At 49.8% G+C, this 27995-nt stretch overlaps 2 protein-coding genes across 2 annotated transcripts in view; one reads left to right on the top strand and one right to left on the bottom strand.

The window, feature by feature from the left end:
* The window catches only part of BABAM2 (BRISC and BRCA1 A complex member 2), a 398928-nt gene extending 393744 nt beyond the window's left edge, over nt 1-5184 (bottom strand). Inside the window, exons 1-2 of the mRNA XM_055123091.1 lie at nt 5028-5184; nt 117-268 (exon numbers count right to left, since the gene is read on the bottom strand). Of these exons, the coding sequence (XP_054979066.1) occupies nt 117-244 (128 nt within the window). The 5' untranslated portion in view covers nt 245-268; nt 5028-5184. The remainder of the gene's footprint in view (nt 1-116; nt 269-5027) is intronic.
* Nucleotides 5185-5454: 270 nt separating this feature from the next.
* RBKS (ribokinase) overlaps nt 5455-27995 on the top strand; it is an 86283-nt gene continuing 63742 nt past the window's right edge. Inside the window, exon 1 of the mRNA XM_055121840.1 lies at nt 5455-5618. Coding sequence (XP_054977815.1) covers nt 5527-5618 — 92 coding nt within the window. The 5' untranslated portion in view covers nt 5455-5526. The remainder of the gene's footprint in view (nt 5619-27995) is intronic.

The following is a 27995-nucleotide window of genomic DNA, read 5'->3' as shown; positions in this document are numbered from 1 at the left end:
CAACGCGTGGTAAGATCATGAGCAATTTTGCTGGGACTCGGCTTTGCGGAGTCCAAGAGAAAGGTCAAGATTTGATTGGCTTGAGGCGTGCTTAAGCAATACGTTCTGGTACCTACCCAGATTTCAAGTCGGTTATCCTCAAGCAGTTGGTGGCGTCCAGTCCCACTTTCCCATTGCGGACGACGCTGGATATGAACGGGGAGAGCATTGGAGAAATGCGGTTCAAGGCCACTTCTGGGGACATGATCAACTTCGCCGCAAAGCACCACTGGAAAGAGAAGGGAAGAGTGGTGAGGGGAGCCCACAGGCCGGGGTACAGTCCAGCAAGCCGCAGGGCACCCACAAAAGTTTCTCCTGCAGGACCTTGTTTCTGTCATGTTCCAGCAGGGAAACAGCCCCCCGGCTGCTCAGACTGTTGCACACAGCAGCACTTTTTTTTTTCTTTTTGGGTCACACCTGGCAATGCACAGGGGTTACTCCTGGCTCTGCACTCAGGAATCACCCCCGGCAGTGCTCAGAGGACCAAATGGGATGCTGGGAATCGAACCCAGATCAGCTGCGTGCAAGGCAAACGCCCTACCCGCTGTGCTATCGCTCCAGCCCCTAAAGCAACACTTTTTTATTGAGTCACCGTGAGACAGACCCTTACAGAGCTGCTCATGAGTGGGTTTCAGTCGTACAGTGTTCCACACCCACCCCTCCACCAGGGCAGTTCCCAGCTCAGTGTCCCCAGGCTCCCTCCCATTACCCTCCACCCTCCTCCATGGTAGACGTTTTTCCTCCCTTCCTCCCTCCCTCCCTCTCTCTGTGTTTCTGTCTCCCTCTCTTCCCCCCCTCTTTTTGGGAATTGTGGTTTGCAATATTGATACTGAAAGGCTATCAAGAATATCCCTTTACTTTTTTTTTTTTTTTTTTTTTTTTGCGGGTCACACCCAGCAATGCACAGGGATTACTCCTGCCTCTGCACTTAGGAATTACTCCTGGCGGTGCTGGGAATCAAACCCGGGTTGGTGGCGTGCAAGGCAAACGCCCTACCCTACTGTGCTACCACTCCAGCCCCCTTACCTACTTTTAACCCTCAGATAAAGCACCCCTTTTCACATGCGGAGGCAATCACTGAAATCCAATTCCCTCCTTTCCAAAGCTGCTTTCCGCACTGGCACACTATTAAGCCTCTCCCTGACTGTCTTACAATTTATTTTAGTATTTTACTTGGGGGGTGGGGGCTGGACACACCCGGCAGTGCTCAGGGCTGGCTCCTGGCTCTGTGCTCAAGGGTCACTCCTGGCGGGCTCCGCGGCCCACACGGGGCCGGAGTACAGCAAGGTGCTGGTTTTGCAAGGCAACACCCAGCAGGGCTCAAGAGGCCCAAAATGGCTGTGGGGATTCGAACTGGGACACAGCCACAGGCAAGGCACGTGCCTTAGCTCCTGCACTAGCTCTCCGACCAACAAGGAACTTCAATAGTTGGCCCTACAATGCCCTCACCGACCACTGTCTCCACGCAACATGCAAAGTTATTAACTGTTAGGATAGAAATCCCGGCCTGTGTCCCCACAGGAGCAAGAATCCCATTTAAAATAAAATATCTAGGGGCTGGAGCGATAGCACAGCGGGTAGGGCGTTTGCCTTGCATGCGGCCAACCCGGGTTCAATTCCCAGAATCCCATATGGTCCCCTGAGCACCGCCAGGAGTAATTCCTGAGTGCATGAGCCAGGAGTGACCCCTGTGCATTGCCGGGTGTGACCCAAAAAACAAACAAAATAAATAAATAAATAAATAAAATATCTAATATTCCAGTAGAAACATAATCCGCTTAAACTGTTACTTCAGATATATCTTCACTAGCTGCCCCTCCACCAAAGTACATTAACTACCTGCTCCGTGATGTCTCCCTGACAGGACTATGTGCTGAACCCTTTGAAGTTTTTAACAAAAGGACGGGGCAAACACTAAACACCCACTACAATAGTGCTTAAAAAGAAAGATGCAAACTTAAGAAATATTTAGTGCACATAAAGAGCAGATAACTCCCCCCAAAAAAAGACAATCTGAGGAACAGATATAGCAAAAATCTATGTAATTAAATCATGAAAGTCTACACTTCTGCACCCAGTTATTAAGTACCGCAAACTAAGATGGATCTAAAAATCTTCTACTTTAAGGCACTAAGAAGTTCTGACAATTGAAAATATAAAAGCGCAACCAATAAATCAAATCAGGATGACTTGGAAACCCCTGGGGTGAGGGAGGGAGTACATGAATTCCTCACAACAAGTTTCTCAGCAAAAGCTTCAACTTCCAAAGGTGAATAAGTCAACTGCAATGATCATTTTTTTTCCTCCGCTGAAAGGATAATCCCACCTCAAAAGCAAAGTTGACTTTCTGCAAGTTAAAATTATAAGCAAATGAAGCCCTGGATCTAGTTTTCATATATGATGCCTTGTGAGACTTATATGTCACTTCAAAAAAAAAAAAAATTTTTTTTAACTTTTTTTTAAATGAAAATGATTTAAAAATGATTTAAATCATTTCAGAGCATGAACAGGGAAGCGCTGCAGTGGCCTTTAAAAACAATAATAATAAAATAATTAAAAATAATAATAATCTTGTGATCCGATGTGGAGATGATATAGAAGCACCTTTGAGGCAGAGCAAACTCCTACACTCTAGTCCCCAAATCATCCATCCTTTCTGGTTTTTGTTTGTTTGTTTGTTTTTGCTTTTTGGGTCATACCCGGCAATACTTAGGGGTTACTCCTGGCTTTTGCACTCAGGAATTACTCCTGGTGGTGCTCGGGGGACCATATGGGATGCTGGGAATCGAACCCGGGTCGGCCGCTTGCAAGGCAAACACCCCACCTGCTGTGCTATCACTCCAGTCCCCATCCATCCTTTCTGCAAGTAGGAAACACGCTTTACTCCTCACCCTCTCGCCCACCCTATGGCACTCCAATGGGATCAAAAGGAGCAAACATCAAACGCCATGCTTTTATCCGTCATCAAAATCACGAACCTTCCTAGAACACTGCCACTACACACAGCCTCCATGTACACTACCGAGGTTGATCTTCATAACCTCGAGAACAGGGACAGGTCAGAGAATTCATGGATAACTTTCATAATTTGTCTTTCAACAGTTTTCTAGGACATTATCATTGTGAAGTTTAGTTCTTTTTCTAATGTACTAACATGCCAACTTGGGGGGGGGTTGGCACTCAGGTGCTTGGAGGGGTGGGGGGTCCACACTAGGACCACACAGAAGAGAGCCGAGAGTCCCAGTGTACAAAGCATACACTCCAGCCCTGTGTGCCACCGCCTTGCTCTTCACCCACTGATGTCACAGCTAGTGAAAGGATGTTTAACCAAGTAACAAGCCAAACAGAAATACTTACCTGGGGGGTGAAGGGGAGTAATAGGCTCTTTTGGTGCATTTTCCCATGATACCTATTATTCAGTCTCATTTCTCTGACAAAGATTAAGAACACCAAAGCAACCTCAACATCCAGAATTTTGAGCACTGTTTTACCTACCTCGGCCATTTTCATTCACCTCCCTGTCCCTTTAAAAATAATGTCCCATGACCCTCATTCTCTGGTAACTAGAAGTAGCACTGTTCTCATTTCACAGATTAAGACCAAAAAAATAAAAACGCTCAACAAGTCCAGGTAACTTGTCCAAAGTCACAAACCCAGTGAACAGAAAAGTCAGAATTCAAATCCAGATCCTGCACATTCACCATAACCATCTTCCTCTCAAACATTTTATGACAAACATTTAAAGAGAAAAGCATCAAGATGAACTTACTTTCTAAAAAAAAAAAAAAAAAAATCCAAGTTACAAAACTTAGACCAAAAAAAAAAAAATTTAAAAAGTCATGACATTCGCGGCAGCTACACAGCTGGAAACAAATCCCACCACGGCTGAGGCTGGCCGGGGTGGGTCCCTGCCAGACTTGGGGAACAGTGCTGAAGCCGAAACCGAACGGTACAAAAGGTGACAGCCCCCCATCCCAACTCAGCAATTGGCATGACCTTCGAATGACACTGGAAGGAATGAATTTCTTTGTTTCCAGAACAGCCCTAATACTTTTATTTTTCTGACAGTTCATGATCTCACGCAGCGCTGAAATGCTTCAACTGTGAGGCATTCTGAGCCCTCCAAAGCAGGGGAGAGGGAGGCAGAGCCCCCCAGCCCCCTGCGAGCCAGACTGAAGGCCTTGGGGCTGCGCTGCAGCACCCCCAGCCCCCTCTCGACCCCCTGCTGACACCGCACCAGCTTGGGCACATCCTGTCCCCACGGCTGAGCGGAGCCGGAGGAGGCTGACCTTTGAGGCGGCAGCACCCCCCCCCAAGGCCAAGGGTGCAATTTACATTTCCTGGTTGTGACATTTCAGAAGGAAAACGCCGAAATACGATTTTCCAGGGGGTCGGCGGCCCCCCAAGCAGGGTCACCTCAGGTACTCCGCCGGGTGGCCCGGGGAGCCCACAGACGTCTCCAGCCTGCCCCCGTATCCTCGCAATTAAGGATGCGATGACGAGCGCGGAAACATGTGCCCCGCTGACGTCATGGAACGGAAAGGGGTGGCGTCCTGCTGCGTCACGCCGACGTCACGCCGCGCACGAGGGAAGTTACACGGGGAAGCAATTTCTCCCAGGGGGCAACTTGCGTCCCCTTCCCCCCCCCAAAAAAAAAAGCCCAAATCGGTTCGGCCCCCGAGGGTGCGCCCACCTCGCTCTAGGGAACACATGAAAGGGGGGCGGGCTCCGCTCTGCCTCAGTGCACCGTCGGTCCGACAGGGTGGAGGAAGCAGGGGCGAGTGGGCGCGGGGGAGCCTCGCAGAAGGGGCAGCCTCGGGGCCGGGGGAGCAGGGGGTCGTTCTGCGGGGGCCGGCGTGATAGGGGGGCGCGGGGTGGTCTCCGGAGCAAGGCCCCTCTCTGCAGGGAGGGGAGGCCGGGCCCCGGCGCACTGCGGCCGCGGCGCCGCTCGGGATGCAACCTCCCCGCACCAGCCCCAGTCCAGGTACCTGGAACTTAGTCCCGATCGGTAACCGGCGACTACGCGGGGCACAGGTTACCCGAGCGCGCCCCCGACCGACGCACCGCTCTGCGCGCGCACCGCGGCCCGATGCGTGCGCGCCCCCGCAGCCCCAGGCGGCGTGCGCACTCCTGGGCAGCGTGCGCGCTCCCGGCCCGACGTGCGCGCTCCCGGGACGCCGCGCCGGCCGCTGGCAGGGCCGTCCCCGCGGTGCCTGACGGGCGCTCCGGCCGGCCGCGACTCCGGGGGCCGCGCGCGGGGGGCTCGGCGGGGCCCGTTTCCGCGGCTCGGGCGCGAGGGCCGGCGCGGGCGGCGGGGGCCGGGGGGGCGCGGGGCTCGCCACCGCCAGGTCCCATCGGGCACTCCGCGGGCGCCCCGCCGCGGCCACTGCAAGGCCCGCTCGTCAAGGAGCGGCGCGCGGGTGTCGGCTTCCCGGAGGGCGGAGGGCGGAGGGCAGAGGGCAGAGGGCAGAGGGCGGCCGCGGCGCTATGGCGGCGTCCGGGGATCCCTGCGGGCAGGGGCAGGAGGAGGTGGCCGCGGCCGTGGTGGTGGTGGGCTCCTGCATGACCGACCTGGTCAGGTTAGTGGGGGGCGCGGGGGACGTGCGGGAAGGGGCCCCGGGTGGGAGCCCCGGGACGTGCCCCCCACGCAGGGTGGTCTGGGCGCCGGGTCGTCTGCAGGCGGAGCGCCGCGGGGAGCCCACCCAGGACTGTGAGCGCCCCCCGCCCCAAGGGAAGCCTTACAGGCCATAAGTTGCTGACTACCGTCTAAAAACACGAGTGACTTAGCCCATGAGCAGTGATTCATGCTACTGGGGATTACTCTTTAAGAAAGAGTGACTTGATATTTGTCAAGTTTAAATATGTTTCATTTAGTTCCATTGAAAATAAAGGCATAACCTTTGGCCTGAGCAATAGTACAGGTGGGTAAGGCCCTTGCCTTGCATGTGGTCAGGCTGGCTTGATCCTGAGCACCACTTTGGGATCCACCCAGAGTAACCCCAGGATAGCCAGACCTGCACTCCTCAAAGGGGATAAAAAGATAACGAGCCAGACCACGTCTAAGTTCATTCTTTTGAGAATCCATTCCATTTTTCCCATACTTTTACCAGTGAAATGAGAGTAAGAAAACTGTTTTCTCATGTACGCCACTGATTAAGATTGTCAAGGCTATAATCCAGTCACTTTATTGTTAAACTAATTGAGAACTTGCAATGGAACTTGTCTGTGGGCCATTCAAGGTAATGGCAGTACATTCCGACATGAATATTCTCCAAACTTTGGAGGAGAAGATATAAGAGGCCCATGTTAGCGTCGGTCCAGATTTTAAAAGTGTGTTTTAGAGCCAGGGGAATTGCTTTTTATTCCAGCCCTTCAGTATGTAAACAAGTAAAGTAACTGAGGGCCAGAGTAAACACACTTTGATTCTAGGTCATCTAATTTCTCTTGCCATTTTTTTTTCCCTTCATGAAATACCCAGGTTTCTACCGCTAACATGAATCATTAGTAAAAATGCTATTCCTGTAGGTACCACTAATTCCCACAAGCTTACTACAAGCAGTTCATGGTCCTTTGATTACTTCTGATGAGCGCAGTATAGGACTTACTTTAAACCCTGTATCTCTGATAAATATGATTAATTGCCTTTTAGTACAGCTCATGATTAGTTTCCTATTGGGGCTGTAGCAGAGTCCCACAAACTTAATGACTTGGATTTCTGGAGCTCAGAAGTCACGCTAAGCTAAAATGTCAGTGTCAGCACGGCTGCGTTTCTTCCTGAAGGCGGTAAGAGACAGGAAGCTTGGAAGAGGCAGTTGAGTAAGAATTGAGGCTCCCACATTACTTGGTGGTCTGGCCCTTTCTCTCTTCGGGGTCCTCAGTCTGCCCAGTCCTCGCACAGTATCACCGCTGCTCGCTCTTCTCCCTTCCTCCATAGTTTAAGAACTGTTGGAGCCAACTGCGTGGGTCAAGGTTGCTCGACTTGACTCCCTCCATCTCCCCTCCCCCGCCCCCTTGCCACAGAACAGGACAAACTACAGGGACTAGGAAATAAACATTTGGGCAGGTGGGGATCAGAGTTAAAGTTGAGCGTAGCACAGCAGAGAAGGCACTTGTCTCGCACACAGTCAACCTGGGCTTGATCCTTGGGACCACACAGTTCCCCCCAGCACAGCTAAGTGTATTCCAAACAGAACAAAGAGCAAACGGAGTAGCTGAGTCTGGAGAATCCTTGGCGCCTCCCCAGTCCCTCTTCCACATGCAGAGGAGGAAATAGGTGAAGCGAGAGTCGCCCGAAATCGTGAAGCCATTCAGTGGCCCACGGAGAGCAGCGGGCCAGCATTCTTGGCCTTTGCCTTGTTGTCGTTCTTCCCTTTCTCTGCCTTGCACTTGTCGCCTGTGGTTTAAGAACTCAGCCGTCTGTGCCTTCACACTCACTTCTGAACTTCTGATGTTCGCTTCTGAGCTGATAAGGAGAGTCTATTAGGGATTTCATCATTCCTAGGTTTCAAGATAGAAGTAAGGCAGAGAGGGCTGCTATCAGGCACGTGAGCGACCTGGGCTTGATCTCTGGCACTGCTCGGTCCCCAGGGCAACTGCTGCCCAGGCACGGAGTTAGGAAACACACAAGCACTGCGAGGTGTGGCCCCAAATCCAAAGAAAAGAAAGAAGTTCAAGTACTGAAGAACCTGCATTTAACTGTAATTAACCTAAACACCCATGCCCGTGCTGTCAAAGTCCCTTTTGAGACAGAGCTACTCTATAACTAAGCACTCGTGGTCAGCACCTGAGGCCAAGTCATTTTCTATGTGCCCTGCATGCCAAACCCTGCTAATTCAGTCCATGAGCCACTTTTTTCCCCATTTTTAATGTTAGTCCATCATAAATAGTAAGCTCTGTACACTAAATGCTTTTAAAAGCATTAGCTTATTTGACACACAAACAAACATTACCCACCTGGCTTTAGCATTGATTTTCTTCTGGAACACCCGTCTTTGAAGTTCCATGTTGCAAAGATAAATTTCCCCAAGAGTCAACTTGATATAAATCAGATTTCCTTCAAGGACTTATCTCCATAAAAGCCCAGCATTCATGCGCTTTTTTAAATGTTAGGTGAACCATTCTTCTGAGAATCATACTTTCAATTATTAACAAGACTTGCCGTTCTGGATGGTGTGCTACTCCCGTCCCTAGGCGCAAAGGGAGAGGGCAATGAAAACAGCCCCAAGCCCTGCGTTAGTGTGGCTTACATTCTAGTGGGACGACAGAGTCTGGACAGAAGGAAAAGGGACGCAGGATATTGGATAAATGCTCCAGAGAAAAAAGCAAGCATGAAGGGGGACAGGAATGATAATTTTAGATCTTTGGCCACAATAAAAGACTCACCAAGTAGATGATTTTAAGAAAATAGGGGAAAGGAAGGCAGTTGATGTTTAAGGACTTTGGGACATACCCCGAACGAGACATACCCTGAAGAGCAGGGTTATGGCAGAGAGTGACATAATCTGACTTACGTGGATTATTTGGGAGGCTGTGGGGAAGAAGACGAGGTGGCCGGGTACAAGCAGGAAGAACAAATCAGCAACTGAGTCAGGAAATGAAGGTGCCTACAAAGCAGCACAAGTGGACAGAAGTAAGCATCTTTTTTTTCAGTATTCTTTAGTGTTTGATTTTAAACATACGTGCACAGAAAGATTATAAGAACATATCCCCAGTTCTGTAGCATGAAGTATATAGGGGATACTTTTATGTTTTTTAAAAAAGCCTTAATTTTTTTCTTTGTTACTTTATTTGTATTCTTTTTGTTGTTGTTGTTCTTTTAATCACCGTGAGATACACAGTTACACATTTTCATGATCGGGTTTCAGACATTCAGTGTCCCAATACCCATCCCTCCACAAGTGTACATTTGCCATCACCAATGCGCCTAGTTTCCCTCCTGCCACCCCCACCCCCAAGCCTGTCTTCACGGCAGGCACTTGCCTTTTCTCTGTCTCTCTGTCTCTGTCTTCTGTCTCTCTCTCTGTGTCTCTCTGTCTCTCTTGTCTGTCTGTCTGTCTGTCTGTCTCTCTCTCTCTCTCTCTCTCTCTCTCTCTCTCTCTCTCTCTCTTGGCATCTTCTGATAGATTTTGATGGTACAACTGACAGGATTTGCAGGGAGGTCAAGAATTATCCCCAAATCTGCTGTGGAGGCAGGGGAGGGTGGGAAAGGGGGCGTATACCTGGAATATTGGTGGTGGGGAGTGTGCACTGGTGGAGGGATGGGCATTTGATCATTGTGAGATTATCACCCAAACATGAAGGCTTTTAGCTGTCTCACGGTGATTCAATAAAATTTTAAAAATTAAAAAAAAAAAAAAGAATTATCCCCAAATCCTCCGCCCTTCCTGCCACTGGAAGAGGGGCCTGGGGTTTGCTGAGACGCAGCACTTGCCAGCAGAGCGTGCTGGGCCCGAGGGGGCAGTACGGGTACCTCGTGGGGCGTGTGAGAGTTCAGTGGCCGCTTGGACACCCAAGTGAAGTAGTCCGGACATAAGGAGCTCTGAGTAGAGAAGAAAGGTTCGGCTAGAGGGAGGAGCTGGACAGTCTTTAGATTACAGATGACTTTTGGCTTGGGGCCACACGTGCTGGTGCTCAGGGCTTATTCCCGGCACTGCTCAGGGAGCACTCCTGGCAGGGTTCCGAACCGTGACATGTACAAAGCAATTTTCCTTCCCACTGGACTATCACTCCAGCCCCCAGGTTTTGATTGTTTTGTTTTGGAGCCACATTCGGCGATGCTCAGAGGTAACTCCTTGGCCTGTGCTCAGGAATTACTCTTTACATGTTTACGGGACCATTTGGGGTGCTGGGGATCGAACCCAGGTCATCTGCCTGCAAGACAAATGCCCTACCCGCTGTACTCTGGCCCCACCCCTAGATAATGTTTAAACGCCAGGAGGCGGGAGGAGATTTCCAAGGGTCCAGGCCCTTAGGGTACACCGACTTTTCCACAGGGCGTCTGTTAGAGAACTCATCTCCTGCCTAGAGCCCTGAAACTCCTGAGACAAGTTTAATATCAGCCCATGTTTACTTTTCAGTGGCAATAGACTATGTCAGCTGAAACCCTATGTTATGCTTTAACATGCTCCAATTAAAAGTGATAGCTCGAGAGAGAGGGCTCATGTTCAACCAAGCATCTAAATTTATCCTTGACAACTCAGGAACGGATTGCCAAAGATTTGAGTTGGATAGTGGAACAAGTGAATTGAGAAGCTTTGAGATACAAAGTGACTGGAACATTCGACCTAGATTTCTTTTAAATGCCAAATGATATACGGCCCTTTAAAAAAGTCTATTCAGGGGGCTGGAGCTGTAGTACAACGGGTAGGGCGTTGGCCTTGTACACGGCCAACCCATGTTCGATCCCCGGCATCCCATCCCTGAGCACCACCAGGAGCGATTCCTGAGAGCAGGGCGAGGAGTAACCCCTGAGCATCGCTGTGCGTGACCCTGAAAGCCAATAAAAAGGTATATGTGGAAGCACCCCAAAATTTAAAACTTTCCTCTCCTGATATCAAAGGAATATAAAATCACAACTCATTGTCTTTTTTGAGGGGAGGGGGGCCATACCTGGCATTGTTCAGGGCTTACTCTTGGCTCCTGGCTCAGGAGACCATATGGGGTGCCAGGGATTGAACTCAGGTTGGCTGTGTGCAAGGCAAGTGCCCAACCTGCTCTGCTATCTCTCTGCCCCTTATTCTTTGACCTTAAATTTGAGTCTTAAAAGTTGTTTATGGCTTCCAGTCATTTTCTGAGATGGTATTTTCTATCCACTGTGTTCTCATATAACAAAAATAATTCATGGGTGAGTTGCTATTTTGGATCCCTTTAAAGATATACAGTACTAGAGGGGCTGGAGCGATAGCACAGTGAGTAGGGTGTTTGCCTTGCACGCAGCCGGCCCAGTTTGATTCCCAGCATCCCATATGGTCCCCTGAGCATTGCTAGGAGTAATTCCTGAGTGCCGGTTGTGACCCAAAAAGGAAAGAAGGAAGGAATGAAGGAGGGAGGGAGGGAGGAAGGAAGGAGGGAGGGAAGGAAGGAGGGAGGGAAGGAAGGAGGGAAGGAGGGAGGGAGGGAAGGAAGGAGGGAGGGAAGGAAGGAGGGAGGGAAGGAAGGAAGGAAGGAAGGAAGGAAGGAAGGAAGGAAGGAAGGAAGGAAGGAAGGAAGGAAGGAAGGAAGGAAGGAAGGGAGGAAGGAAGGAAGGGAGGAAGGACTAGAAAGATGGTCCGTGGGTTAAGGGCTTGCCTTGTATGTGACTGACTTGCAGCCTCAGCTTTGCTGGCTATGACCAAACCCCTCCACGCCCCCTCCCCAAAAGAAAAGAAAGAAATAGTCGGAAAGTCCATTCTGAGAAAGCGAGGACAAGCACCGTGTGCGCTGGTGCCGGTGTTCAGCGAGAGGCGAGGGCGGGTTTTGTGCTGAACGTGGCTGCCGTGGTCTGGGGCGTTGGCTACGTGAGTGAGGCTCTGGGCTGCAGAGTTAGGAGACAGGAAAGAGTCACGTGTGAAAGCAAATACTAATGTGCCCAAGGGCGAGAGAGCCCGGCCCGGAGCACAGCGTGGAGCAGGTCCGGAGCCCGGAGCTCAGGTGTCGGTCACGGCACCGCCTGCACAGCGGAGAGCGCGCTTTCCCTTCCACTGTGCCGGATCTGCTGGCTGGCGCTTCCAGGCCCCTCTCCCTTCGGGTGGGGAACGCCACCGGCCACGCCAGACTGTGCGCTCGCCAGGACAAAGTCTGGGAATGCCGAAACCTCAGCGTGAGACCTGGAATGTTGTCGGCATGAAACCCCCGTGCCAAAGGCTGACTGGACGTCCCAAGCAGCCTGAGGTGACGCTCCTTTACCTCTTCCGTTGCTGTCACACTGAATCACACTTTGCTCCATTAAATAGAATTTTAATCACTCTGTAGCAGTGAATTACCTGTTTATTATAGGATCTTCAAGAACAAGATTTCTTTGTGTTATGTAAAGTTCTGTGTGTGTGTGTGTGTGTGTGTGAGAGAGAGAGAGAGAGAGAGAGAGAGAGAGAGAGGGGGAGAGGGAAAGAGGGAGAGAGAGAGACCCAGCAATGCTCAGAGGCTATACCTGGCCCTGTGCTCAGGGCTCATTCCTGACTCCTGTGTGGTTCTGGGGGGTCGAATCAGAGTCAACACATGCCAGGCGAGCACCCTACATCCTGGAACGTCTCTCCAGCGCCAACTCTGTTAAGTCCTTATGACAGCTGATTAAAAGCAAATTTTTATGATCTGAAACTCTTAGAAGCATTTAAAATATTTCTATGTGTCTGGCTCTACCTCACAATTTTTGTATTCCTATTTTAACTTGAAATATTTCTGGTATGCTTAAGGCGATTTATAATTTCTTTGTACAATACTGACTTGTTTTCAAGCAAAACTTGAGGGGTTTGCTTGTATTTTACACTGGATTTGGGTGGGGGGGTGCCTTGGATTTGTTTCCCAAATATATCACTTGTTAGATAACATTCTTCAAGGTCAGAACCATCTTCAGGGCCAGGGAGGCTTGCCTTGCGTCTGACTGACCCCAGTTTGAGCCCCCAGTCCTCAGTACCAGATACAGTCCCCTGAGCCCCTCCAGGCTCACACTCGAACCCAGAGCCAGGAAGAGCCCTGCGCACTGCTGGTGTGGAATCAAGGGTGGAGAGATGGCCTAATGGGCTGAGCACGTGCTTTGCATGCAGAGACCCAGCCTTGATCCCCAGCACATACGGTCCCCTAGATGCCGCCAGGAGAATCCTGCTAGCACAGCTGGGAATAGCCCAGACCAGGTGTGATCCAAAAGCGAAATAAATCTTCAACTGCCTGTCTTCCACAGTCATGCAGGATTTAGCTCTGAATTTTTACCACTGGTGTAAAATATTTTGATCCAGAGTCTGAGAACAGTTCTTTCCTCTCCAAGAAGTCTGCAGTGCCCGTCTAAAGTTTCATTACCTAAGTTTTTGAGCAAGCACTCTGCTAAAAATTCTTCAGGAACTGCCCGAAAGCTCCTTAGGCCCTCTTGCTCAGAAAGCATTCACAGCTCTTTGCAATTTTGTCAAGACTGTAAAGAAAAACGTGTGTTATCCAAAGTAGCTCGGGATCATTAGAAAACCAGTGCCCTGCTTGTACTTTGCAGTGGAAGAGTGTTGATTTTCTGCCTTTGAAATTCTCACAGCGCTTGCTGGGGTGCTGGGAGAGCGCCCCTGGAGGCCTGGTTAGGACCTGCAGCCTCTGAGCCCAGCCACGGTGCCCTGTGTCTGCCCCGGCCCCTGGGCCCACACTCAGGACTCGCTCTGACCCCAGGGAGACTTCCCGGCTCTCAGCTGTAATGAGCAGGGAATGGTCGGTTACTCCCAGGAATGAGTTCTGCTTTGGGGACGCTCCCCCAGAGAACTGCACAGCCCGTCTTAGGAAGAACAGAAGCCAGTTCTAAAGGGGGTGCTCGTTTTGTGTTTCAGGGTTTTTCGGTCATACAACTGATCACTTTTAAACCTTGACGTAGTAACAGAGAACAAGATACCAGCCCATCATGTCACATAATGGATTTTAAAAGATCATTCATCGTGACAAGTCAGTTATAGTCCAGAAGTGCAAGGATGGTTTTATACTTAAAAACAATAGGGGTGGGGATGGAGCGATAGTACGGTGGGGAGGGCATTTACCTTGCACATGGCTTGGCTGACCCGGGTTCAATCCCCAGCATCCCATATGGTCCCCTGAGCACCACCAGGAATAGTTCCTGAGTGCAGAGCCAGGTAACCTCTGAGCAGCATCTCAGGGTATGACCCCAAAAGCCAAATAAATAAATAAAAACAATAGGGCTGAGGAGATAGTACAACTGATCAAGCACCTGCCTTGCCCGCTGCTATCCTGGGTTCAATCCAGGCACCACATATGGCCCCCTGAGCCACCAGGGGTAAGCCCTGAGCACAGCCAGGTAGGGCCCAGAAACAAACCTAAAAGCAGTTTGACACATCAACAGATTAAAAGAAACCATATGTGGTATCGGGGATTTGACTAGGGTCCGCTGTGTGTGTAAGGCAGAGTCTTGCCATCTCTCACTCTCTCTCTATCTCTCTTTCTCTCTCTCTCCTCTCTCTTTCTCTCTCTCTCCTCTCTCCTTCTCTCTCTCTCTCCTTCTCTCTCTCCTCTCCTTCTCTCTCCTCTCTCTCCTTCTCTCTCTCCTTTCCTCTCTCTCTCTCTCTCTCTCTCTCTCTCTCTCTCTCTCTCTCTCTCTCTCTCTCTCTCTCTCCCAGGAAAGGGGATTAAGTGATGTCAAGATCATAAAGTACATACTCCAGTGAGAATCTTCTAGAAAGCACTCAAGACATAAGTGGCAATATTAATGTACTCAGTGTGTTAACAAATGTCAAATGTTTGTGGGACCCACAGTGTGTTCTTAGGCCAGCACGATACCCGACACGAGTGTGGTGCCTGCGGGGAGAGAGGTGACTCCCCACGGGGCTCTACACCAGTCTCGGGGGCCGGCTGAGCTCGGGTCGCCTCCGCAGAGAGGGGCTGGGCTTCCCCCCATGGGAACAGGACATCAGAGAGCTTGAAACGTGAGCAGACTTCCAGGCTTGAACGGCAGCCAACAACACTCGCGCCTGTGACTTTCCTGTGGGCTGAGAGGAGGGGCTGCTCAGAGTCAGAAATACTCACTCTTTCGTGCTCCCATACGAGTGATACTCAACACCTGTGATCCCCAGAGAATGTCCAGAATTACAGTCAAGACTGTTCCAGCCACAGCTGATTGTTAAGGAGCGGAGCGTAATATGACGACCAGACCGCAGATAGCAGTGGAATCAGAAAACCGAAATTAGAATGAAGGCTCAGGAGAGGAGATGCCGCCGGGGCTGAAATACAAACTCCGCATTGAACTAGGTGCCCAGCACAGCTTGGTTCCCGTCACCTCCCTGGATGTGGCCCCAGAGTACTTTTGTACTTTTGTGCACCCCTACTCCAGCACTGCAGGGTATGCCCCCCAAACAACATAATCATCACATCATCAGCCAGCCCACCCCCTGATGGCGATATGCTTTTTGATAAGGCTGTTTTCATTCTCACTTTCTCAAGCGACGATGCTAATAATGCCTTCCCTAACCCACCGTACAAGTGTATTTGAGGTTCAATTATTATACAGCCAATTCTTGATTATTCGTGATGACAGGAATAGGGGGAAAGGCATCAGCACCAAAAATAGTAGATAAATTAAAATTTTAATAATTGATTCCGGAATAGATTATTTTATGCTGATTTATCCTTCTAATTATATTTTGCTTGGGATAAAATTAATTTAACTTGTAGTTCTTTAACACACACCAACAGATGGGAGGAAGAAGTAGCCGAGATAATTGCGATGTGGTGACAGGAATCATTTGGAATTTCAATTTTACTATCACTAATTAGCAGAACAGAAAATAAAATATTAGTTTGGTAGCTCCTTGTTACTATTCATACTTTGCTTCTCTTTCTTGGTGAATTAAAGGGCTTCGAGCCAGAGGGAGGACTCAGCTGAAGCACCTGCTCAGATTTCAGGCCTCCTGCACCCAGCCCTGGTGTTCAGAAGGAAAAACCAAAATGTCACGCTGGGACCCGAGAGATTGTGCGGGGGTTTAAGGTGTTTGGTTGCATGTGACCAAGCCCAGTTCAATCTCCAGCGTTCATGATCCCTCAAACTGCCAGGGCTGCACTTTCCCCGCACAGGACCAGGGGCAGCCCCCAGACACAGCCAGGTATGTCCCAGTCACCCCCGCCCTGCGTAATACCATCTAGGGAGATACTTTCCCCAAACGGCTTTCATCGGCTTGAACCTTCAGGTGGAGAGTTGGCGGGACTAAGTCCACAGGCTGGCTCACGTGCCTGCAGCCGCCCCGCGGCCACCCAGCGACACACCGCTTCCTCCTCTCCTCTTACGGCTTCTAGTTGTTCCAGAATAGATTCATCTCCGAGTCTCCCTGTGCAAGTGCTCCTCAGCCAGGAATAAAGGTCAATGTGTGTCATCCAAAAAAATGTTTCAAATGTTGGGGAGGGGGTGTGTGGGATGCTGGTACGGCGGGCAGAGCACTTGCCTCACAACTGCCGGCCCAGCTTCTGTCCCCAGCCCCCTTCCCCTCTCCCCGGCACCGCAGGGAGTAGGTGTTTGGGTTTTTTTTTATGGGTCACACCCGGCAATGCACAGGACCCGGCAATGCACAGGGGTTACCTCCTGGCTTTGCACTCAGGAGTTACTCCTGACGGTGCTCAGGGGACCATATGGGATGCTGGGAATCGAACCCGGGTCGGCCGCGTGCAAAGCAAACGCCCTACCCGCTGTGCTATTGCTCCAGCCCCAACAGGGAGTAGTTCTTCAGTGCAGAGCTAGGAATCACCCCCTAAGCATCACTGGGTGTGGCCCCAAAACAAACAGAAAGTTGACATTCCTCTGTTGTTTCGTGTGTTTGTGTGTTTGTGTGTGTGTGTGTGTGTGTGTTTTAAACAACATCTTTTTTTTTTTTTTGCTTTTTGGGTCACACCTGGCGATGCACAGGGGTTACTCCTGGCTCTGCACTCAGGAATCACCCCTGGCGGTGCTCAGGGAACCATATGGGATGCTGGGATTAGAACCTGGGTCAGCCGCGTGCAAGGCAAACGCCCTACCCGCTGTGCTATCGCTCCAGCCCCACAACATCTTATTTTTAATTTTACTTTTTTTATTGACTCACTGTGAGATAGACCCTTACAAAGCTGTCCACGATTAGTTTCAGTCCTACAGTGTTCCAACACCCATCCCTCCACCAGTGTACGTTTCCCAGCACCAGTGTCCCCAGGCTCCCCCCCCCCCCGTCACCCCCCACCCTCTACTGCCTCTATAACAGGTGCTTAAGAACCATCTTGAGCTTCCTGCTCCTACCAGTTTCTATACGTGGATCCCACATTGGGAGAACAAAGAAGGATGTTGCTCCTTCATGTCTGTTATTCTGACCTTACCCTGGCAAGCTACCCGTGGCGTATTGGATATGCCAAAAACAGTAACAATAAGTCTCACAATGAGAGACGTTCCTGGTGCCTGCTCAAACAAATCGATGAGCAACAGGGATGACAGTGATCCTGCTAAATAACCGTTTGCTCTTCTCCGTACCGAGCTAGTCACACACAGAGCAAGTGAGCCCTCTTCACTTACTTCTGAACCCTGTGGTACGACTGACTCCAGACATAAGGCATCTGTCACCTCAGTTACGGAATTGTCATATAAAGATAGTACAGCCAGTAAAGTACCTGCCTTGCATGCTGCCAACCCGGGCTCGATCCCTGGCATCCCCTATAGTCCCCCAACACTGAGTATGACCAAAAACAACAACAAAAAATTTTAATTAAAAATAACAAGTAGACCATTCACTCAATATAAATATATATGTTATATATGTATATATATGGGATATATATATATACATATATATATATGGGCTGGAGCGATAGCACAGTGGGTAGGGCGTTTGCCTTGCACGCAGACAACCTGGATTCGATTCCTCCACCTCTCTCAGAGAGCCTGGCAAGCTACCAAGAGTATCTTGCCCACACGGCAGAGCCTGACAAGCTACCTGTGGCGTATTCGATATGCCAAAAACAGTAACAAGTCTCTAAATGGAGGTGTTACTGGTGCCCGCTCAAGCAAATCGATGAGCAACAGGATGACAGTGATACAGTAAATTTTTTAAAAAGTAACAAATAGACCATTTTCACTCAATATAAATATAATAAATATATGTATATTCCCTTCTATATCATTGTAACCAGTACGCAGTTATCATACTGCTGCATTGTAACATAGCTTATGAATGGAAAGTAATTATTTAAAGCTGCAGTTTCAGTTGCTGGGAGAAAGTGCATTGACCGGAAGACGATGAGTGCTGGGGTCCTCTGGCCATGGCCCAGAAAAGGGAGAGTCAGAGAAGCCACAGCAGCCATGGGCTGAGAAAACTGGCATCAGAGTTAGGGAGATGAAGGGGAGAAGAGTTTGTTCGAGTGTGGACTGAGGTTGGAGCTAATCGGGGAAAGATCTAGAAATCTGCATGGGAGTCCCATTGGACATGATGATAAGACTAAATGGACCCACGTACAAAGACCCCCACAATGCTAGATATCAACTGAAAAGCTCTAAGCTACCCTGAGCCCGGGATCAGGGGCCCAGGAGTGCAGGGGTGTGGCTCTGAATCCAGTGGCCAGAGGTCACCGGTACCCTGGAAAGAAAAAATGTAGTCCTGGGCTCATGAGGTCATACTCTGGGGAGTTTAAACCCAGAGATCTTCCTCCGCCCCAGAGGATTTTACAAGCCAAGACACCAAGATCCAGCTTTTGCTCCCCGCCCCCAGCCCCACCGACCCCAGAAGGAGGGGGAGGGGCAGCTGTCCCATATAAGCCAGAAACCAGTTTCTGGGGGTTTCTCACCATGTCGCTCCTGGGAACCAGGACAAGGAGACCGACCCCCCACTGCGAGTATTTGTCAGTTGGGACGGAGAACGAGCCACTAAGTCAATGATGATTGGAGGGATGGCCTGGGATGGGAGATGTGTGCTGAAAGTAGACCAAGCACCAAACAGGATGACCTCTTAGTATCTGTGTTGCAAATCGTAATGCCCAACATGAGAGAGAGGGTAAGAAGGATTGTACCTGCCACAGAGGGAGGGAGTGGGATGGGGTGGGGGTGGCGGGAAGGGTACTGGGAACAATGGTGGTGAAAATGCGCACTGGTGGAGGGCTGGGTGGGTGCTGGAGCATTGCATGACTGAAACGCAATCATGCACTTGTAACAGTATCTCACGGTGATCCAAGAAAACTTATTTAAAAAAATAAAGGGACATTATAGCTTGGTAGACTGAAAAAAATAAGAAAGAAGGAAGGGAGGGAGAGAGGGAGGGAGGGAGGGAGGGATGGAGGGCAGGCTGAAAGCTGCTTGTGGTCCTCATCAGAGTGAATGAGTGAACACACACAGGAACAGATCAGAAAAGTGGCCTGGGAGGCCCGCGAGAGCCGGAACCGGGCAGTGCTCAGGAGCACGGCGGTCAGCTGGCCGGGGAGGCGATGGTCTGAAAGGCCAAGAACGTCTGCCCAGGAATCGTCTCCCTCGTCCCGGGCAGCCGGGGTAGAACCGCTGTAGACTCAGGTCTGGGGGCTGAGAACAGACAGGGTTAGAAACCTGGGTCAGTGAGGCCCAGGGCAGGGCGCTTGCCTCGCCTGGGGCTCACCCCAGTTTGGTCCCCAGCACCACGTACCACCCCTGAGCACTGCCAGTAGTGGTACTAAGCACCACTGGGTGTGCCTTTCCCCCCAAAAAATGAGAAACTAGTATCAAGCCCACATGTGGCTCAGTGGCCAAGTTCATGCCTTGCATGTGTGAAATCCTGCGTTCAATCTCTTGTACCACATACGTTTCGTTCCCTTACATAAGTCATATATCATGTAATATGTGTGTATGTCTATGAATGTGTGTTTGCATTTGTCTGTGTGTGTAGATTTAGGATTGGGAACCACAAAATGAAGTTCAGTTGCAAAGTTCTTTTCTCAGAGGTGGAAACGGATGTCACTAAGCAGTTTGGAAATAACTCCTTATAAATGTGACTTCCACAAACCTGAGAAGAGGCGGGTGAAGAGTACAGGCAGCAGGAGTGAGACATGAGGGGACTGACTGACTCGGGTGGTACTGATGGAGAGGCGCGTGTGAGGGGCGTGTGAGGGGCTGGCGGCGGGCGCGGGTGCTGAGAGCTGCATGTCCCACTGCAGCTGGTCTTGGAAGTGTGACCTCTGGGCTCAGACCTTAGGCTGCTGGAATTATCTCCGGGACTCTGCAATAAGCACCTCATTGTCAAGAAACTCAAAGCAATTGATAAGTTGTTCTGATAACACCTGTCAGTGAAATAGCTCAGAGCACAAAACCCAGACGTTTAAGGAGTTGACAAGTATTATTAAACCTGTTTTTCAAGAGAAGGGGCTGGTTGGAAGAGGGAGAAGCTGTCACAGGTAATACAGTCAGTCAGTAGCTGGGCCTCCTGCCTGCACACCCCCAGGCTCCGCGTGGCCTTTCACCTTCGCACCAGAGGCTGGGGGAGGGGCCCCCTGCATTTCTAATCAGGGGTGGTTCCTTCTGTCCAAATAAGTGTCGAGACATTTGGGGCCAGATGGCGGGATGTGTTGGGCCACACCTGTGGGGGCTCAGGTGACCAAGTGCAGTGCCTGGGGTCAGTGGAGAGCAAGGCCGGCACCTTAACCCATGCAGTCTCTTTAGCGCCCCATACAGATGTATAGATCTCTCCCTCACTCCCCCCTCCCTCTCTCTCTCTCTCTCTCTCTCTCTCTATATATATATATATATATGTGTGTGTGTGTATATATATATATATATATATATATATATATACACACACACACATCCAAAGCACAGAGCCAGAAGTAAGTCATGAGTATTTCTGGGTATACCCCCATACACACAGTTGGTTTTTGGTTTTTTTGTTTTTGTTTGTTTGTTTGTTTTTTGAGGGGCACACTTAGCAGTACTCAGCAGTACTCACTTAGCTTACTCCTGGCTCTGTGCTCAGGGATCACTCCCGGAGGTACTCAGGGGACCATATGTGGTACCTGGGATCAAACCCAAGGCAGGCAATGCAAGCACCTTCTGTGCTATCTCTCTGGCCCCTACCACGACACTTTTATTTTTTTTAACTGTTTAAGCACCGTGATTTACAAAGTTGTTCATAACATAGTTGTTTCGGGCAGGGAGTGTCCCAGGACCACTCCCACCACCCTCCACCAAGTCCCCAGTTTCCCACCAACCCCCCGGCCTGCCTCATTGGCAGCACAAATAGTTTGTTTCTATTACAGCGTACACTTGTTGCCTGTTAAAACATACACTAAAACATAAAATTACTCTTGCATAAATAATTCTCTTCGGGGTGAGAATTGTTGCCAGGGTGGACGCGGTTGCACATTGGCTGAGGTTGCACACTCATGCAGGCTCTCTGAGGTTACACACGCGTGCTGGCTCTCTGAGGTTACACACGCGTGCTGGCTCTCCGAGGTTGTCACACTGGCTCTCTGAGGTTGCACACACAGGCTGGCTCTGAGGTTACACACGCGTGCTGGCTCTCTGAGGTTACACACGCGTGCTGGCTCTCTGAGGTTACACACGCGTGCTGGCTCTCTGAGGTTGCACACTCAGGCTGGCTCTGAGGTTGCACACTCATGCAGGCTCTCTGAGGTTACACATGCGTGCACTGGCTCTCTGAGGTTACACACGTGTGCTGGCTCTCCAAGGTTGCACACTCAGGCTGGCTCTCTGAGGTTGCACACTCAGGCTGGCTCTCTGAGGTTGCACACACATGCTGGCTCTCTGAGGTTACACATGCGTGCACCGGCTCTTGAGGTTACACACATGCATATGCACTGGCTCTCTGAGGTAGCACACGCGTGCTGGCTCTCCGAGGTTGCACATGTGCATGCACCGGCTCTCGAGGTTACGCACACGCACATGCACTGGCTCTCTGAGGTTGCTCGTGCCATAGGAGGTTTCTAGTTTGGAAGATGGTGGGAGCTGCTGGGCCTCCCCACGGGGGCCTTGGGGAAATCTGCCCACCCCCCATTCTGAGAAGGCCCCAGAGTTCTCATCCCAGACCAGGCCACCAGGAGGGGTCAGGGGCTTGGGCTTCCTTTCGAGAGTTGTGGAGCTGGCCGTTTCTGGGTCAGAGGACCTGGGTGGGGGTGGGGAGATTGCTGGGTCTTCAGGTAGAGAGAGGAATCTGCCCACCCCCAGTCCAAGAAGGCCCCAGGCCAGTCCACACAGATTCTTTTCACTCGTACCCTTTCTAGGTTACAACTGAAAGCAGATTTGTCACTGGCTTTCTCATTCAGCAGTTAATAGGTTGGGGGAAGGGTGCTTGGTTTTTGTTTTTTTTTTTTCTTTTTTGGGTCACACCCGGCGATGCACAGGGGTTACTCCTAGCTCATGCACTCAGAAATTACTCCTGGCGTGCTCAGGGAACCATATGGGATGCTGGGAATCAAACCCAGGTCAGCCGCGTCAAGGCAAACGCCCTACCTGCTGTGCTCTTGCTCCAGCCCCATGTTTACATTTTTAAAGGCAGAAGGGGATATTTCTATGGCTGTACTTCCTTTTTTTCCCCACTTTGATCACTTAATTTGTCTGTCTTGGGAACCCTGGGAAAGAGTTTCTTGAAATGGGGCAAATCATAGTAATAGTTTCAGCTGGGGAAGGAGCACGCCATGGGCCCTCTTTCCATTATTTTAATAAGTGAAAACGAAAGGGAAGACGAATTCCAAGTTAAGTTCAGATTTATAATTCAGAAATGCTTCTGCCTGTTAGCTGGTTTCCAGTTTTTCTCTCTCCACTCCACTCTCCTGTGCATTTCAGATTTTCAAAACGGGGATGAGCTGTTGTCGTCTGGGCTGTGACAGCCGAGCTGATAGATGCTCTGGGGGTGCAGCAGGCAGGAGTCTGGGCCGGGGGAGGGCGGCAGGAAGAGCTGACGAAACACTGGCTTGTTCCAGTGGGCCGGCCTAGGGCAGCTGCTTGCTGAGTCCTGCAGGACCGGCCAGTGGAGCCGACCCAGCAGAAACCTGGGGATGGGAAGAGAAGGTCTGTAGGTCTTGCTGAAGAAGAGCTGGTGGCTGCAGCTTGGATGGAACTGGAGGACCTTTGGTTAAGTCAGGAGGACAAGGGCACATTCCAGATGTTCTCACTAGCCTGTGATCTATAGAAATGGCACGAGGGGCCAGAGTGATAGGACAGCAGAAGGGTGTTTGCCTCTCACGCAGCTGACCCAGGTTCGATCCCCGGCATCCCATTAGGGTCCCCTAAGCACCACCAGGAGTGATTCCTGAGTGCAGAGTCAGGAATAACCATTGAGCATCACTGGGTGTGGTCCCAAAAAGGAAAAAAAAAATGGCCTGAAATGACACAAGGGAATGGAAAGTATCAAAGGTGGGCGGAAACTTGGCTGTAGATCAGAGGAGCAAAAGTGCTGAAGAAGGAGTGAAGTGGAGATGGGAAAGCTAGAGGAGGCCTGGGAGAAACCTAGCAGATAGGGGCAGGGCCTGGGCTCATGCCTGGCGTGGAAGCAAAGTCTCTGTGTGTATCTCACCCCGGGTCCCACACTCCTGGAAGGGTGGACCCAGACGACAGTCATTCAGCTTTAAAATGTCCCTGTAAAGGGGTCGGCCTAGGGGGCGGGGATTGAAGGGAACCTGGGGTCATTATGGACAGTTGGGGTCCCGGGGTGGTGAGGTTGCAGGCGGGGTCGGTGGGTGTCTGGAACCCTATTGGAAGCAACTTTTATAAATCGCAGTGTCTAAATAAATTTTTTTTTCTAACTTAAAAAAGAATTGATGGTTAGTAAGGACGCAGGGAAACTGGATGAGTCGGAGTGTAGCAGGACACCCTCATATGCAGGTAGACCCCGCTCTGCTGCTTGTCCTTAGCAGTTCATCTTCTGTACATTTGTACTTCTTTTTTCCTTCGGAAAATAGGAATCAAATACTCATCTCCTCCTCTTTCTGTTACATAGTTTATTCACGCCCATGTCACTGGCTTGGTTTTTGTGCTTTTTTCTTTCTTTTTTCTTTCAGTCACCAAAAAATTACATGATTGAGTTTGGGGCATACAGGGTTTCAACACCCTTCCCGGTGTCCGCTCCCCTCCCTTTGGCCTTCACCATGTCTCCCACCCGCATTTCTCTCCCACCAACCAGTCTGCTTCTACGAGAGGCGCTTTACACATATTTTATATTTATATGTTTTATTTTATTTTATAAAATATATTTTATGTAGCATAATTATAGACTATATTCTGTATGTAAGTATGTGTGCATGCCTATAGCTGTGCCTGGTCCCTCTAGACATTTACATACAGACATACATGTTTGCGCTGTGGTTTGCAGCGCTGTTGCTGAGAGTGTTCCCAAGGCCGACAGTGACCGTGGGATCGAAGCTAAGCCAGTGAAGCATCATGTATATGGTCCCCGATTCGCTGAATTACTCCGTGGAGCAGTCATAGCAGGAGGTTTTATCTTTTTGGGGTTTTTCCTGGCTTGGGGGCCACGTTCAGGGATTGTGCTCGGGGCTCACTCCTGGCTCTGTGCTCTGGTATCTCTCCTAGTTGTACCAGGGGACATAGGCAGTGCCGGGGGTCACCTGCAAGGCAGGCCCCCTCCCCACTGTCCTTTCTTTCCAGCTCAGGTTACGGTTCCTGCTCGCAGTGTGGTCAGTAATAGGAGGGCAGGGGCAGGGCCTAGTGAAACGTGGGATTGTTCTCATCATATGGCTGAACGCACATCCCACAGCCTTCTTGCTTTCGTCAGCACCTTGCCGCCTTACCACAGAAGCAGAAATGGATGCAGTAGAGGGGAGACATGGAAAAGAGGTTGTAGAGAGGAAGGGAAAAAAAAAGTTTTTCCAGGACTGGAGTGATAGTACAGCAGGTAGGGTGTTTGCCTTGCATGCGGCCAACCTGGGTTCGATTCCCAGCATCTCATATGGTCCACTGAGCACCGCCAGGAGTAATTCCTGAGTGCAAAGTCAGGAGTAACCCCTGTGCATCGCTGGGTGTGACCTAAAAGCAAAAGTAAAAAAATAAAAGGGGGGATTTTTCCCTTAGCTGTTCTGAGCTACTGGTCAAAACCCCTATAATAAGAGACAGAATAAACAGAGGAAAGCAGAAGCTCATTAGCAAGCACCCCTCGGGGAGATGTGGGAGACGGATACAGGAAAATGAAAAACTCCACCAAGAGACTTACTTAAAAATGCAGAAGTAAATGCCATCTTCCTAAGGAAAGGGGGAGTGGGCTTTAAGGGGTCTTCGTCATTTCCCTAAAAATGAGCTGGCACTTTGTAACCTAGAGTGAAGCCACCGTTTTGTGACCAAGTTTAGATGCAGAGTCAACTTCTAGTTGGCAGGAACAGCCCATCCTTTGTGGTTGGAAAAACTCCTGGAGAAAGGGACTTCGGGCAGAGGACTTGCTTCTGGAGGATTCCGCGGGGAAAAGGGGTTCAGCCTCTCCCTGCATCTGTGTCTTTTCAGGTGCCTACCGGTCAAAATAGCGGTGCGCACGGCAGCGTACGTGGGCTGGTAGGAATTCTTCCAGCCATTTTCGGGGTGACACATTCTGCTTCCCTTCAGAAACAAGGAGAGAGTCTTATGAAGGTTCATCCCCTAAGGAAACATTTTAATGCCAGGCTAGGTGACGCCAGCACAGATAAAGTGGGGACCAGGAAAGAGCTGGCACCTGCCCGTATGGGAGAAAGAGCCACTCGGGAGGGAAGCCAGAGACAAGCCAAGGGCAAAGATGCAGAAGGAAATGGGAAGAAAATAGTAGAATTCCGAAGGAGTGAGGCATTTCAGTGATCGCTAAATTAGTACCGTGCTTGTGTTCATGTAAGTTGTGTAGAAATGAGTCTAAATCCCAGCCATCTGCTTCCATATCAAACACATGCACACTGCACCCCTGATTTCACACCTCCCCCACACCCATATACATCCCAATAATAATCCACTGATACATTTTTTATGATTTCCCACAGTTGATAATTAAAAAAAAAAAAGAAAGCACTTGATTCAAACCGGTGAATGGTGACCCAGATCTAAATATAAGTACAGTGGAAGTCATAAGTTTCTTTAGTGACAGTCTTCTAATTAAGTTATTTGGTCCATTTTTAGCCGCATGGGATATTTTTTGCTTCAGGTTGTTATGAATGTTGTTTGTGAATTCTTGGCTTACTGATGCTGCTACATAGTTACTCAATCACAGATTACTCATCATTGCCTGCTCATAACAGAATCCTAAAATGTTTAAGATTTCTGATGCAAATCAAAATCTCATCATCACTTGTCATCGCTAAATTAAATGACAGGATAATAACATTACATTAAAACCATTTTTCTCTTGATTGAGTACCTTTTTCAGAAGTGAACCTTGTAGATGTATATTTTTTTCCCCATCAGTACTATAAATGCATCTCAAATCCAAGATAAAAATAGAATCGAAAAGGGGAGGAGGGTAGTGGGATGTTTTCAAAGTATTGATGAGTCTCTTCTGAATCACAAATCACCCTATTTGACTACACTGCTAGGGCTGGAGGTGGTTTTTCTCAGTTGGTGGAAACTTTCAGAACTCCGTGAAAAGGGGCCACGGGTTGACCCCCTCTCACTTGTCACAGTCAGGCCACCCCATTGCAATCAGACCGGGGAAAGAAGGGAACAAGTACAAGAAGAAAAATAAAATGTATTTGTGCTTTCTGCCTATCTTATGATGTGGCTCATATTGAACAGGAAAACAAGGAGTGTATGATGCATGCAACTCAGAAATCTGGCAAGCAGGAAGAACCCATTTTGCTCCCAAGAAGAATCTAAAATAAGAGTTTACAGGATGTCAGAATCATTCCCCTGATTGCTCTTATAAAAGCTAACGAGTTAGGGGCTGGAGAGATAGCACAGCGGGTAGGGCGTTTGCCTTGCATGTGGCCGACCCGGGTTCAAATCCCAGCATCCCATATGGTCCCCTGAGCACCGCCAGGGGTGATTCCTGAGTGCAGAGCCAGGAGTAACCCCTGTGCATCGCCAGGTGTGACCCAAAAAGCAAAAAAAAAAAAAAAAAAAAAAGCTAACGAGTTAAGGCTGATTAAAAGAAGTTGGGGCCAGAGAGATAATACAGCAGATGGAGCACTTGCCTTGCATGCAGCCGACCTGGGTTCGATCCCCGGCATCCCATATGGTCCCCCGAGCATCACCAGTAGTAATTCCTGAGTGCAGAGCCAGGAGTAAGCAGTGCTGGGTATGACCCAAAAATTATTTAAAAATAAGTTAAGGATTCTTCAAATGGTCCCTTAACACACACACACACACACACACACACACACACACACACACACACACACACGGCTCCTACTCGACCCTTAAGTTTGGGGCTGGAGAGTAGGACAGAGGCACTTGCATTGCATGCAGCTTACCCCCAGTTGGTCCCCGGAACCCCCTACAGTCCCCTGATCACAGTGCCAGCTGTGGCCCCAGGAAAGACTTTAGCTCTTGGGGAAATCGCGAACAATGGGCAGAAACAGATTGGCTATAAATTGTCAATAAATACTTGAATCTGTGTGGAGTGAACCTGGGACTGGGGCAAGTCAGCGTACTATTCCCTTGAGTTTTATGTGCCTGGATTTTTCCGTAGTACAAATTTTAAACTAAATTCTTTGGAATACGTTTTTTAAAAGGTGCTCTTTGGGAGTTAGCACATGAAATGGTGGCAGAACAGGGCCTGAACCTGGCAGCCAACTGCCTGTCCCATCCTCACCCGTGCTCCCAGAAACAAGTAAGATTTTTCAGTGCTGGGATTGCGGCCTCCTTCTTCCCCCCTGAGCTCTTTGAACAGGAGCCGGATATGTACCAGGATCCTGGTAAACATGTTCAGGTGCCCAAATGAGCCCGGACAGAAACACATCTTAACTTGGTCCCACATTTGAAGACGCTGCAGTGAGTAAAAGTTCTGTGCTGGGCACTGAGCAAGGGGGATAAGAAGTTACTTTCTACCAAGGTCCCAAGAACTCCCAGATGTAGCACCGACATATCCATATCGGAACTAACGCACAAAGTGACATGTCAGATGCATTCTGAGTTAATGATGCAAATTCTTGACATTTCCTAAAGGAAGAGGTTGTCTTCTCCTTGCAGCCCTAGCGGCTCTTTTATTATTATTATCCTTTAGATAATGGGTCGCAATAGCGTTTAAATTTATAGTATTGATGTGCAAAATTACTTGGCCCCACCATCACCAAGGTTCCTCCACCACACTCCAAATGTTAGAAATCAGAGCTGCAGACCAGAGCGGGGCCTAGAACCTCACCTGGCAGCCTTCTTCAGAAATGAAGTTGAAATTGATGCCGCT

Source organism: Sorex araneus, chromosome X, assembly GCF_027595985.1.
Source record: "Sorex araneus isolate mSorAra2 chromosome X, mSorAra2.pri, whole genome shotgun sequence".
Lineage (NCBI taxonomy): Eukaryota > Metazoa > Chordata > Mammalia > Eulipotyphla > Soricidae > Sorex > Sorex araneus.
This window is presented reverse-complemented; position numbering and strand designations above follow the sequence as displayed.